General features: G+C 43.1%; 1 protein-coding gene across 4 annotated transcripts in view; it reads right to left on the bottom strand.

The window, feature by feature from the left end:
• Positions 1-711: 711 nt before the first annotated feature.
• Positions 712-13,362, bottom strand: part of oxr1a (oxidation resistance 1a) — a gene marked incomplete at its 3' end in the record, with an annotated part of 48,562 nt that continues 35,911 nt past the window's right edge. For 2 of the 4 annotated variants that reach the window (XM_084471710.1, XM_084471711.1), the window contains exons 9-16: positions 12,003-12,168; positions 8,730-8,810; positions 7,296-7,421; positions 5,731-5,883; positions 5,499-5,594; positions 3,399-3,472; positions 2,874-3,005; positions 712-2,626 (exon numbers count right to left, since the gene is read on the bottom strand). In XM_084471710.1, coding sequence (XP_084327836.1) covers positions 2,611-2,626; positions 2,874-3,005; positions 3,399-3,472; positions 5,499-5,594; positions 5,731-5,883; positions 7,296-7,421; positions 8,730-8,810; positions 12,003-12,168 — 844 coding nt within the window. Of the gene's footprint in view, positions 2,627-2,869; positions 3,006-3,398; positions 3,473-5,498; positions 5,595-5,730; positions 5,884-7,295; positions 7,422-8,729; positions 8,811-12,002; positions 12,169-13,362 lie in introns of those variants that run through there. The other 2 variants (XM_084471713.1, XM_084471712.1) reach the window with 2 other exon arrangements.

The raw sequence follows: 13,362 nt of genomic DNA, 5'->3' as shown, positions 1-13,362 counted from the left end.
CCTCGAACCCACGTCACCAGAACTAATTACCAACAACAGCCCTCCCCACTGCGCCACTGAGACAGCAACTTAGCTCTAGTCTGAGATAATAGTTGATACTGTGCATGTTTTCCTCACTTTCCATTTTACCTGTTCAAACCGTTGAATCGCTGAAGCTGCTTGACAGGCTCAGGTATCTACTTGGGGACGATGCTCCATCAGTGAATCCCAACATGAAGTGCTTTGATGATTCTTTGACACAGTATGTGGCGAAGTAGTGAGAATATGGCAACAGGCAACAGATACGCCAATAAATGTTGGACATATGACAAAGTGTAGCAGTGAATATAGCAAAGACTAGATGGTAGGAGGTAGTTTAGAAGATAAATAATAAAAAAAGTTATTTTCTATGTAAAATACGTATCAAAGAAATACAGTGCATCATATTTTATACTATAAGAATCTAAAGGATCTTTTATCTTAAATGGAGTGAATGACATGTTAATTGTACATGGACATATGAGCCTACTATTGCTAATTTAACATGCCCTACCATTTGGATGTGGTCGATGGCATGCTAGAATAAACTCTGAATTGCCCTCCCAAAGAGGAAAAAGTACCCTTGGTTGTGTTTTGTTCCAACAAAAATATTTATTCTAATCAGGCAATGTCGTCAGGTCCTTGTTTAACTAAAAGAAAACAGAAATTAAACAAAACCAAAGTATATTCCAGGTTACAACAATTTCAGCTTTATTGTTATTTATACATCACTGGATACATTGTACTCTTGTGAAATATCTGGAAAAACAAAAAAAAAAAGAGCTGTATTGTGTGACTCTCCACGAGGACATACTGGTGTGGAAGACCAGGAAGGGTCTGGGGAGGAAAGCTGCTCAGGACGATGGCTATGTACAAACTTCTCTTCAAAGAAGCATAACAAACTTACCGGAGACCAGCAGAGGAACCAGGAGGTCCCTCTTGTTGAAATGTCCCCCATCCCCCTGCCTAGGAACAACCCTCCGTTTAGACACACATAGAGTACATCCCTATTGATATTGGGAGCAGCGAGCTTTCTACTAAAGTAGTAACATCATTGTGATCAAACCAAAAGAATACAAAATAAAAAAGGGACTGTACAGCTACTACTAAGAGAATCTAAGAACCTGGCAATGACACTTTTCACCAGATTAAAGTGCTAGAAGCAACCCACCAATCCACACTTTATATATATATATAGCATATGTATTTATATATATATATTTATAGGAACAAATCTACTATTTTAACATTAATTTACAGGGTAATATACATTATATTCTAACAGCTGAAATATCAGCACAAATAGATCACTGTCACACTTAACAGCAATATATATATATGATTATATAAATCCATATATAATCATATATACCAATATATAATTGTCATATATGCATGTAAAACAGTAAGACCACGCCCCAGGCTTTTCAAATGATAACCAGAAAAGCGACGGTGTATCAAGACGTAGAAGCTATACAAGGTTCACTCCCGGGACAGAGCGGCAGGCGGCGGCCAAAGTGCCGACAACCCGTGTTATTTGAGGTCACATGACAGTCATTTGCATATTCCACAGAAAGAAAGAAATCTATTGCAACACGTTACTGTCTACGAACAGTTCACGCAGCTCCCCCCGTAAGCTGGACTCGTACACGTACACCCACTGGACACAACGTTACGACGATGGGCATTCGGAGTACAGCTGTGTGCTTTCTGAGATGGTGGTGGAGGTGGTGGGGGTGGCGGTGTGGACGTGAACGACAGGACTACAAATTCACAATACTCTATAGTCTAGCCTCTGAAGAATGAGCCCTCCCCTGGATGGAACGGCGGTCTCCCCATCTTCCCATCCGATGTGTCCTTGTATTTAAAAGTGTTCCTGCTTGTGTTTGACCACAAACGTGACTGACTTTTTTTTTTTTTGACACTGCGCTTCTTCGACAACGGGGGTTGGATTTCATCAGCTTATGTTTTTTTTATATGTCCCTCCCTGCCCCATATGCTTTTAGTTGTTTTTGTAAATGGGGTTCTCCCTATAGCAAGGCTGACACACATAGTGAGTAATATCATACTGACTCGACTCGGTTGTTTTGTTGTGTTTTTTTAAAAGAGGTTAGGGAGGGGTGGGGGGGGTATGGGGAGGGAGGAGGTGGGGCTCCTTGAGGTTCTGTGTAGTTCAGAATCCGGGTGGACGCAGGGTGCATGTCCCTAACCTGAGCCATCGCCACCACCGGCCCTACCAGTCCGCACCTCTGACGGGGAGCGCCACGCCGATGGCCGCTCGGCCGCAAACGCCACCCCTCTTCATCTAGTCGTTTAGTAGTTTAGTTTTACCCTGATTTTCCCTGCTTTACACACACACACACACGCACGCACACACACACACACACACATCCCCCCCTGCTAGTCTTCAAAGATGCTGCACAAGGCCGTAACAAGATACACACATTAGGTAAGTTTTCACAAAGAGGAAAAACAAAAAGGTAACGTCAAACTCCGTAAATAACTGCAGGAGTAACGTGCTTCCGATAGGCTGGCCAGCCGCCTGGTGGGGGCCAGGGGGAGGTCCAGTTAGTCCACATCTCGTCCGTGTTCTTAGGAGGAAGTCTCCCTGTGAATTAGTCCTCCTTTTTACCCCAAAAACTTGAATTTTGAATTTAAAATTCTCTCTCTCTCTCTCTCTCTCTCTCTCTCTCTCTCTCTCTCTCTCTCTCTCTCTCTCTCTCTCTCTCTCTCTCTCTCTCTCTCTCTCTCTCTCTCTCTCTCTCTCTCTCTCTCTCTCTCTCTCTCTCTCTCTCTCTCTCTCTCTCTCTCTCTCTCTCTCTCTCTCTCTCTCTCTTATATATATATATATTTACTCGAAGGCCCAGATCTCTATTTCCTGCACGTAGAAATCCTCCTTTTTGGAGAGCATGGGGTTCCCGAAGGTTTTGCAGGAGTGGCTCCTGCCGTGGTAGAGGTCTCCGTCCAGCCATAGGCCAAACTCACCACTAGAGGGAGCAAGAAACACTCATTTAGTCACACATTGCCCTGCCAGGAACCAATAGCTGCTACAACAACTGGTCTCCTCAACCTGTAATGATCTATTAAAGTCAAACAATGCAAGCCAAAATACTTTCCAAATCATTAAATGGGCTGCCATTAGAGAGATTACAAATTAAATGGAAAGGGCCTTCAAAGCTGCCTTACACTTCATAAGAAGTTGAGTGAAAAGGCGTCCGGGACCCTTGATTCAAAATTCAAGGACACAATGCACTGAAAGTCATACCTTATCATCAGATTCAATTAAGGCAAATGCTAATCTGCTTTATGTTGCCTTCTCTATAATTGCTTCCCAGCAGTGGTCTGATACGGACATAAGCAAGCTGCTCATAACGCCTTACCTTCCTCCACCGAAGGCCAAGGAGTCCATGTCTCCTTTGATGAAGAACATGTTGTCACCTGTCCACTTGAACACCTGCACATGGGACACAGCATTAGTAACGGACGAAAGAGCTCATGTCATGTGTGCATAACATGTGCGTCACTGCCCTTTTCCCACTGCATTTTTAAAGCTAGGGTAGGCAATTTATGTTAGAAGCTTCTTTTGACATACTTATTGAAATTCTTAATTGACACCATGACAGCAATAACCAAATCAAACATTCCAAAAACAAAAGAATCCTGTATCTCTGGCTGAGGCAGGCCTTTAGCAATGATTGAACGTCGTTCGATCATTTCATTTGGCCCGAATGAAACTATTGGATGGCCTACCCGTCTGTCTACCTACCTACTCGGATACCTGCGCACACTCTGCCCGTGCACTCATTGATCATGACTGAGTTTTCCACAAGGCTAAGCAATCTATTGCTAAAGCTAGTGAGCTAGGCACATGTTTTGGGAGGGTTACCTTGGAGGGAGGCCTAAAGTTCCCCACCCTAGCTATAGTTCAGTTGAGGGCAGACCATAGGACAATTGCACAGACTTGTGATTATTGTGTTTCCCAAGTCTCAGAAATGTCAACACCATATAAAGCAAAGTAATTGAGGTTTAGATTGAAACGTTGTGTGGAAAGAAGAGCCGAATGAGACACAATAAATGGAGATGACAAGTTATTTACAGGGGCTGGACAGCTCAGTGGCTCAGCTCAGGAGTTCCAACTCACCGACTATATATACTATGCGTGTTCAATATATGACAACAGATATATGCTCAGCCAACATGCAGCCCTCCAATAGCAAGGTGCCCAAGTCCTAACGGTCCTGTGCATGAGTACATCAGCTTCGTCTCGGACACATCTCAACCCTGTTGTACATTATTTTCCAACAACAGTACACCTGGAGCGGTTTAATTTACTTATACCACAGTTACAATGATCAGACATGAATTATTTTAATCTACAATATTATAGTTTTTTTTACTAACTTAAATCAGCTGAAATTGTAAGTGTCTTCTGCGGTTCTTTTGGCATATTGTTTTAGCGTTGTCAAAGAAAAACCTGGTTGCTAGTTCTGTTTGAACGTGGTAGTGCATTGATTTAGAACTGTTAAAAGGCAGATTCGTCCCGTTATGGCAAAATAATGCACAGACCTGTGGAACGTTATTGACCAATTGGGATTAAGTATTAAACAATGCTGTGAGGTAATTCACTGGAACTAACTTGGATAAATGACAAGGAAATTATAAGCATACTAACATGTCATAGTAAATAGTTGACCATGTTGCAGAGAATATTGAGAAAATACATAAGGAGCTTGATCATAAAGGACTGCATACATTTCTGCAGATTAACCAAAACATGCTGGTTGGGATGCATGGTCTCAGACACTAGTGGCCTATTAGTGGTCACTGAAATAAAGGAAAAATTTGCCTTCCCCCCCCCCCCCCATCTCCACTCCCCACACCCCTGAACAGGCCGGAGAGGAGAACTCTCCAAGTCCCTCCATGATTACGCACATTTTTATACAGTAAAGGGATATTCTGTTTGAGTGATTTCCCTGGCCGGGTGTGGTCTACAGTCTGAGAGCAGTCTGCTCATTCTCCTCCATTACCACAGCCAGCCTATGAGGCCCCTTGAGTCTGTAGATGTGATTAAGGACTTTATTATTTGTGTTGTCTACAAAAGTTTATTTATAAACACTATGCATTATAAAAGAGTCTGAAAGCTGATGTCTAACTCTGCATAATTGTTGATATTAATATGTTAAAAGTTACATGAGTTTTCTGAGAAGCTGGCAGGTAATTAAACAAAGAAAGTGAAAATAGTAAGCTAGATACACAGGATCCACCTTTATCGCACATAAAACGACTGGCGAGACGAAAGGTTGTTCCAATCATACCGATGCAGTCAATGACACAGAGACGCAACAAGAGTTTGAAAATTTACATATTTCTTCCAGATAAGTCATGTTTCAAAGACAACATTTCAAAGCCCTTCGCCCGGCTGGGGGACAACGAACCACAGGGACCAAGAAACGCCACAATAAAAGTCTTGTACCACACACCTCAAACTCTGGGTTGAAGGAGAACAGGAAGGTCTCCCCGGTGCCGTAGAAGCCGTCGCTGACCTTGAACGGCTCGGAGGCCAGTGCTCCAAACACCTGGGGCGGGAAACAATAGAGAGCAAACATGCTCAACATGGATATCAAAAGCAGCAGCAGGTGTCCTTTTCTCCAGCTGAACCCAGAGCCCTTTGGCCTGCCCTCGGCCCAGCAGCAGCACACCGTGCGCCCTCACCTGTCCATCGCTGTCCTTGATGACCATGAGGACAGGTGTGTCCTGGCCCTGCATGGCCCGGTACAGGGACTTGATGCTCATGCCGTGCTTGGACGTGCCGAACGCCAGCGTCCACGGGTAGCCAATGGTCCGCGGGGGGAGGTTCCTGGCCAGCTGCACGTCGAGAAACATTTAACTTTGAATGTTATACTTGATACAACGCATGTGTACAGCCTAAAGGCACCATGAAGTCACATACAGCTTCACCAGATCTGGATTGTATTCTAGCAGCAGCCAGCAGAACTCCTGATGATGACCAGTCAATGCTCAGCACAACAACATTCACAGCACAATGAGCCATTCATAGAACATTTAAGAAAAGAAGGAAGGAAGCAGGAAGGTAGGTACTAGGGCCAGTCAAGAGGGTCAAATAATAAAAAAAAAATTAAATAAAGAAGGCCACAGCCATCAGTGCTCAATTACATCTGCAGTGACCTTTTAACACGGGGCGCCGTTTAAAGAAGAGTAACGGGGCCCTGTGCACTGAAAGCCGTCTCTCAGGAGAAACAAAGGGTACACCGCTCCCTGGGAGAGACAGCCTTTCCTACCGCTGGTAGACAGACGGATTAAAAGTGCAAGAGGGCGTGTGGGGAGACAGCACAGACCCAGCACATAAAGCCCACTGGAGCGGTACGAGAGGCACACAAGAGCATGTGCTAAAGTAGATTTTCAGAGTCATGCCACCCTTGCCTAAGAACACAATATAAAAAAACGTAGTTTCAGGGCAGAACAAGGGTCGTATAAAGCAGCACTGCGTGTTCCTTGTTTGTACCGAGTTGTTTATGGCTGCTGATAAATTCCTGGCATTCTCTACACATGACTTTCTGCTTTTCCTGCAGCCTCAGCATACCGTCCACTAGGTAGAGCAGCATCAGCTATGTAATTAGACTGGGGCGGAGAGAACGAGAGCGAGGAAAAAGGAGAAACCACAAGCTCATGACCCAATGAGCACCTTACTTGCAACAGCATTAAGCTGTGCCCGGCCCGTCTAGATCCAGGTTCATTCTGCAGTGATTTAAGGATGTAGCATATTGGCCATCTACCTAGTGTCAATACACCAACTGGGTCTCAGTTTGACTGCTCCTTGGCTGTGTGAGTGTACGTTTGTATGTGTGTGGATGTGTGTGTATTTGCACATGCTTGCTTAAAAAAAAAAAAAAACACAATTAAATCTATATTAATTAATAACTTCCAAGTGCCTAAAAACTATTGCAATTTCAAGCTAGCTCTAGTCAAAATGTTGAAAACAAAACGCTCTACACAGCTGCAGAGGCGGAGCAATTAATCAAAATGACAAGTTGCGTCTACATGACAGCATGCTTTTGAGAGTTCATTTTCTGGCATAAAATTATTTGCATATTGTACCTTTTGCACCTTTTGAGTAGCACCCACTACTTCACATACCTTGAGCTGATTGTTGGCACAAAACCTGTTGAATGACTCCTTATCTCCAATCCGCCAGTCTATAAACAACACCGAGCTGCACGTGAGGGCAGGTATGAAGGGGTTGACACAAGGGGCCATACCTTTTCTATCTGCTCAGCCTCCAGCAGGTCGCTAGGTTCACTGAGGTTGGGCTTGAAGGTCTCGGGCTCCAGTTCCGTCTTGATGGACGTGCCATGGTGGGAGTTGGCCTCCTCCTTGGTGGTGATCTGCCATGGGGAACCAATGTCAATCAGAGGAGTCAGAGACATCCGGGTACCAGACCTCATAGAGAGGACATTTGGATCTGAAGAACCTTCCAATGTGAATTCATACAGAGCGAGAAGAATTCTATCTTTGGCATCTAAACCACAGATTGTCAAAATAAGAAAAATTGTAAGTTTGCAGAATCAAACTCCATTTGTATTAAATTTTGATATACTTTAAATTGATTTAATTTCACAAGTAGATGCTGGAGAAACTGATAAAGGCCATGAACAATGACCTTTTACCAAGGCATAATCAAAAGATTAAGGTTGGCGGAGATACCCTTTGGCAGAAATTAGAAATTAGCTTGAAACCGCACCCTTAACAGGAGCAATGATCTGTAAACAGCAGATGAAGGTGACAGTGACAGGTCTAGAGCAGGGAGAACATCCACCACACAGTGCATCTACCTTGCCCAGGGAATCCCAGGCTCAATCCCTTATTTTTAAATGATCTTTTTTCAGTTTGTTCTTTATTCTTCCAAAGAGCATAGGAAGCAGCTTTTGCCTGCTCCACGGCCACTAGGAAATCCTAGAATTTGAATGACATCTTTGTTGCCTTTTGCCCAACGACAGATGACTAGGTCTGGCGTGGCAGAAGCATGGGAGTGGCCAGTCCCGTGACTGGCAAGGAGAACAAATGCAAAGTGAATAGGAAAACCAATCCAATAAATTATTTGTGCTCCGGCGCTCGAGATTTCCTTTGGGGTTGTTTATCTTTCTCCATAACCAGGCTTGATTGTGAAGTGCTTCGCCCGTGGTTGGCATGGGGAGGGGGGGGGGGCTCACGTTACAGTCCTCACCGAATCAGGGCCTAGCTGCATTGTTCTTTAGTAAACTATCCATCACACCGTCAATGGAGTCTCACTTCCCTCATCCGACCCCCCCTCCCCCACCTCTCTTCCATTCATCCATCATTCCAGTCTCTGTCTGGTAGCCATGGACTCCGCTCCTGAATCCTCTGCTCGTTCGAGCACAATAGCGGACTTGGTTTGTACAGGGAAGCAAGAGACAAGCGACAAACAGGATGACCCTGATTGGCTGCAGTTTCGCATTGCAAATCAAATCTGTGAATAAAACGAGGCTTGGGGTAGCCTACCACATAGATAAATGACCATGTCGACAACGGTTAGGATGTAAACATGAGGACCGCAACATCAGAGCAGAGCCAAAGGGACAGTGTGTTAGTATGAGTGGTGGTGGTCAATGTAGGGCTGGGCTGGGCTACACAGAGCAGAGAGATGGGTGGGCAGTTAGGGCTCATCAGGGCACCTGAAGTCGTTTGCAGAGCGAGCGCAGATCTTCGCTGTTTAGCGCATCAATCCTACGGTGGTACTCCGTCAGAGACACTACCTGGTAGTACAAAAGACAGGGACAGGAGCAACATGAAACTCTGCCGAGTGCTGCTCTCCGTTTAGGGGGAGATAAAAGGAATAGGGGAGGGGTTAACAGCAGAATGTGCATTTGCTGTTTTGCAAATTGTGTGTAAAAGTGTGTCAATTTGAAATACCAATGAAAGAAAGGAGAAAGTTTAGAAGTGTTTTTTTCTTTGTTTTTAAAAGCAGGCGAGTCCGAGGCTGGACCTAATTTCAATCTGAAAAATGGGTTTCAGTCGTTCCGGCAGCACATGGCTGCTGTAGTCCACAGTGCAGATAAACAGGCATTCAAGAGACCCCAGGCCGTTTTGCATGTTTGTGTAATATGTTCGCTATTCCAACAAGTTGTTCTTTAGTGTGTGTCAACCACACAGCACAAGTCCTGCCCTCCCAGAACACTGGTTTCCTACTTCCTGTGAATATAACAAATGAAGAAAACTTCCCTCACAAGACTGACACAGCCAAATTCACCCAGACAAGGAATTATACCCTACTGAGCCTATTGACATGCAATCAGCAAGTCCACATAATGTGAATATTCCACATACTGCAAATCTTCCCCAGCACAAATACACACAAATGAGAAAATGTACCATGCTCTCAGGCCGTTAACGCAGACATTTATCTTAGTAGTTCACAGAGCTGTGATTAATATATCACGCACATATAGAGTAAAGTAAGTTATATTAATGACTTAAAAGCTGAATACATCCATTCAAGATAAGTTACTTTCATCTCCTCATGCTAGCCGTTAATAATGTAGCAGAAAGAGCAAACCATATATAATTCTTATTAAAAAAAACGCAACTGTGCATCACTTAAACTTGCCATCAAAGTCCCATTCCTAGGTCCTACATATACAGCGATGCTAGTCGCGTTAGCTGGGACTGAGGGGGCATGTTCGCAAACAGGCCCTTAAACGTTAAAATGTAATAATAACAATAATAATAACAATAATAATAATGTAATACCAGGTTGCCAAAGACAAACCTCCAATTTACGTACATTTTATGAAAAAAAAAGTATCTTATCCATGCATCTCACTTTCATAAATCTATTCAGTTTACCAGGTTTCTGTAATTAGTCCATAGCCAGGCGGCATTCAGCCCCAAATGTGAACCACAAATCGCGCATAGTATTATTATTACTCCTAGTCTTCCGAAATGTATTAGGAAATTAGTACTAGCATCATCCCCATAGTCAACCTTTTGCCAGAAAGTCATCGTGTTTTTAACCTACTCTCGCCCAAACGTAGAGGAATGTCTGAGCGTGTTACAGCTAAGCCCTCTGCTCCGCCAGGAGACACCATGACGTCCACGCGGACCGAGAGCAGAGTGTTTGCCCGCTGCGAGCCCGGGAAGTTGTATCAAAAACATGTAAAACTGTTACCAAATGTTTGCTACGGGAGGATGCCGTGTGATCCACAAGGACGGTGTGGGATAAAGATAATAATCCGGACTTTTTGGGTCACGAATGAGCAGCAGTGAGGCTAATAATGCAACATAAAACACCAGTGTTTGGTCTGGTCTAACATGCTAGCAGGCGCATTTGCCAGTGAGCTAACAACAACAACAACAACAACACAAACACAAACACAACGTTGGATATTGTTTACAACTTACATGATATGTATACTTGGGGGTCAGAGGTTCTTCTTGAACCTTCACCCGTCTAGAAAACATGTCTTGCTTTCAGCACTAGTGTAGAGCCGTGATGTCTCATTACAAGTTTTTTTTAAAGTAATTCCAAAGGGCCGTGCGCCACAGACGGTGCCTTCTGTGCACTAAAATAGAATACTTTTTCACCACTGTGGTTGTTCGGATGATGTGTAAGACATCGGCAACAGCCAATGACAGCATGGCAAAAGAGTGACACCGGACGCTGATTGGATAAAAAGATTGCTCACTTTCCACAACCAGAGGGATTTAAAGACACAGCAGCCTTTTATCAAACATGTTAATAGGGAGTAGTCTATCAACACGCAGATTCACTTGAGATACAATTTATATATTTTTTTGTTGAATACACTTTGCCGTTGCATAACAAACAATACTACAAAACTTCAATTCTACAAGGCTTATTCAGTGTGGTTCAAGATTCATGTTTGATTAAAGAAAACAAGCAGGTGTCTATTTACTTATTCAAATGTGGAAGATCAGGTAGCATCCAGCTGGACAGCCAGTCTCAGGGAAAACAAATCATTCCACTTTGTTTCCTACATGACTGATTTACATTAAAATGTCACTCCAGGAGGTACCAAATGCATTATATCCATATCTTTACCGACAGAATCCTTGTCATTTAGACCTTGCACAACCTATCAAATAAAACCCCACACAAGCCGTCTACCAACATAGCCACAACGTGCATCCCTAAATCAAACTCTACACCTTGCACTACATAAACACTGCGAGAAACTAAGTACATAATAGGGACGGTAGAAGATTTCATCTCCAATTTATCCAAGACATCAGAGACATATTCAGCACATGTTTTACTCTATAAACAAAATCTAATTTGTGTAAATAGTCTTTAATTTTTACACAGTTTTGCTCTGTTTAGCCATAGAAAATATATTCAGTGGCTTACGAAACACAGCTCTTTTGGAAGAGAACTAACAAATAAATGCAACAACAAAACGGCACACTAACTCATAAAAAACAAATTACACAAACATGCAGAGAGCTTCGGTTGCAACTTGACTGAAGTGAACACATTTCCAAGAGAAGGAAATCGTGTGCAGAAATGACACACAACACTGACACACTTTGACACACAATTTTGCACTGATACATTGACACTTCAAACATACAGAACAAAAGCATGTTGCAATAACAAGCTAGTGATGGTAAAAAAAAGACACACAATTTGATTTACAAATACACTGTGCATAAAGCCATAAGAAAGATAAATTAACTGACAATTAAGCACTAGACAGATGCAACACTAAACACTACAAATATGAACACAACATTTTCAGATTCACAGGCATGTATTTATCTCAAATATTGATCCCTGAGTGTGCATGTATATATTATGTTTTTGAAATTATTTAAAAATTCTTGTGTTGTGACATCTTGAGCATAGAGCTCTTCCTAATCCATGCCATACAAAATAAATAAAGACAGTACAACACAGCTACATTGAAGAAAAAAAAAACATTGCCTACCTCCCACTCTTTCACATTGATATCAGTGACGGGCTCTTCTGCGGCCTTCTCCGAGTCCTGGTTCTTTTTAACCACCCTGAACCCTGGCTCTCGGCCCACCCCCCTCACCCCTTCCCCATACATGTCCGGGCTCCACTGGATGAAGAAGACGTACAGGTGCTCAGACCTGCAGGAGAAGCAGACAGGGGGTACAATGAAGCTCTTCACTGACCATTTGGAACTGGAGATAGCCCCATGCTGGCTCTATACCACTGGGTATACTAAAGCACGTTGAAACACCTCAGAGGCAGTGCAACCAAAAGTTCTTTAGCAAGCAGAAAGCTGTCCTAGTTTCGGTGGTCATGTCAGGTCACGATGCATCTTGGATTGTCAATACATGTATTAGAAAGCAGAGAAAATGTTATTAATGTTTTCCTTATGGTAACTATTATTGTAATTATTCCTATTGGAAACTCTTAGACCAGGTATTTTCAACGTAGTCTGCATATTTTCAGCTAACGGTTTCCTGTACAACAATAATGATATGCATGTGAGTACAATTCTTTTTTTTAAATCAATGAGTGAATAATGTCACGTGGTTCGTCTTGGGGAGAAGCCCTTGTCAAATACATAGCACTTTCCCCAGGTGTAAGGTGTCGTAGCCTAGCAACAGGTTGGTGACAACAAGATGACTAATCAGGGCTCACAGCAGAAAGAGCATTTTCCAGTATCTTTGCAATAGGTGCTAGAGGTCTGACAGCGGTATGCATAAGCGCTAGTGCACACACACACGTAACAGAATTACAATAATTTGTAACATGCAGGACATTATAAATGGAGTGTCTGTTTAAGATTCTCAGATGACGCCTGACGTTATCTTCTCTATACCGAGTGCCCTGTTCCCCCTCTCCATGTGGCCAACAAAGCGAACAAAGGCTCCAGTATGCTGTAGCCGTTCAGTAGGACTCAGCTGTGCAAATCAATTTAGCTCTTGTGTTTATGGGCTTCTCAGAAAATGAAATGATCGAATTAAGCAATTGAGACTAATTCAAAAGCAAAACATATTAATATGGGTCAATATCTCCCTGCAATGAGTCCTTGTTAAGGGTGATAACCTAATTGTGGATGCCACTGATTTGCCAAGCATCCAGATCACAGCAAAGCGTAGAGGGGGAAGTCCAATAAATCAGTTGAGTTTATAAAAACTAAATGTTGCCTGTGAAAAATCTTCAGTAGCATGGATAACCTTCTTCCAGGGACACCAAGAACCACTGCTCAGATAATTTGCATTAGTCGAACATTCTAGTGGGCCAACACAGAGTGTGCGACTGTTCCCCTGCAGAGTGGATGAATAATGAATTGTGGTGGTGTCTGGCTTTGT

Source organism: Micromesistius poutassou (genome assembly GCF_964030765.1).
Source record: "Micromesistius poutassou genome assembly, chromosome: 8".
Taxonomy (NCBI): domain Eukaryota; kingdom Metazoa; phylum Chordata; class Actinopteri; order Gadiformes; family Gadidae; genus Micromesistius; species Micromesistius poutassou.
This window is presented reverse-complemented; position numbering and strand designations above follow the sequence as displayed.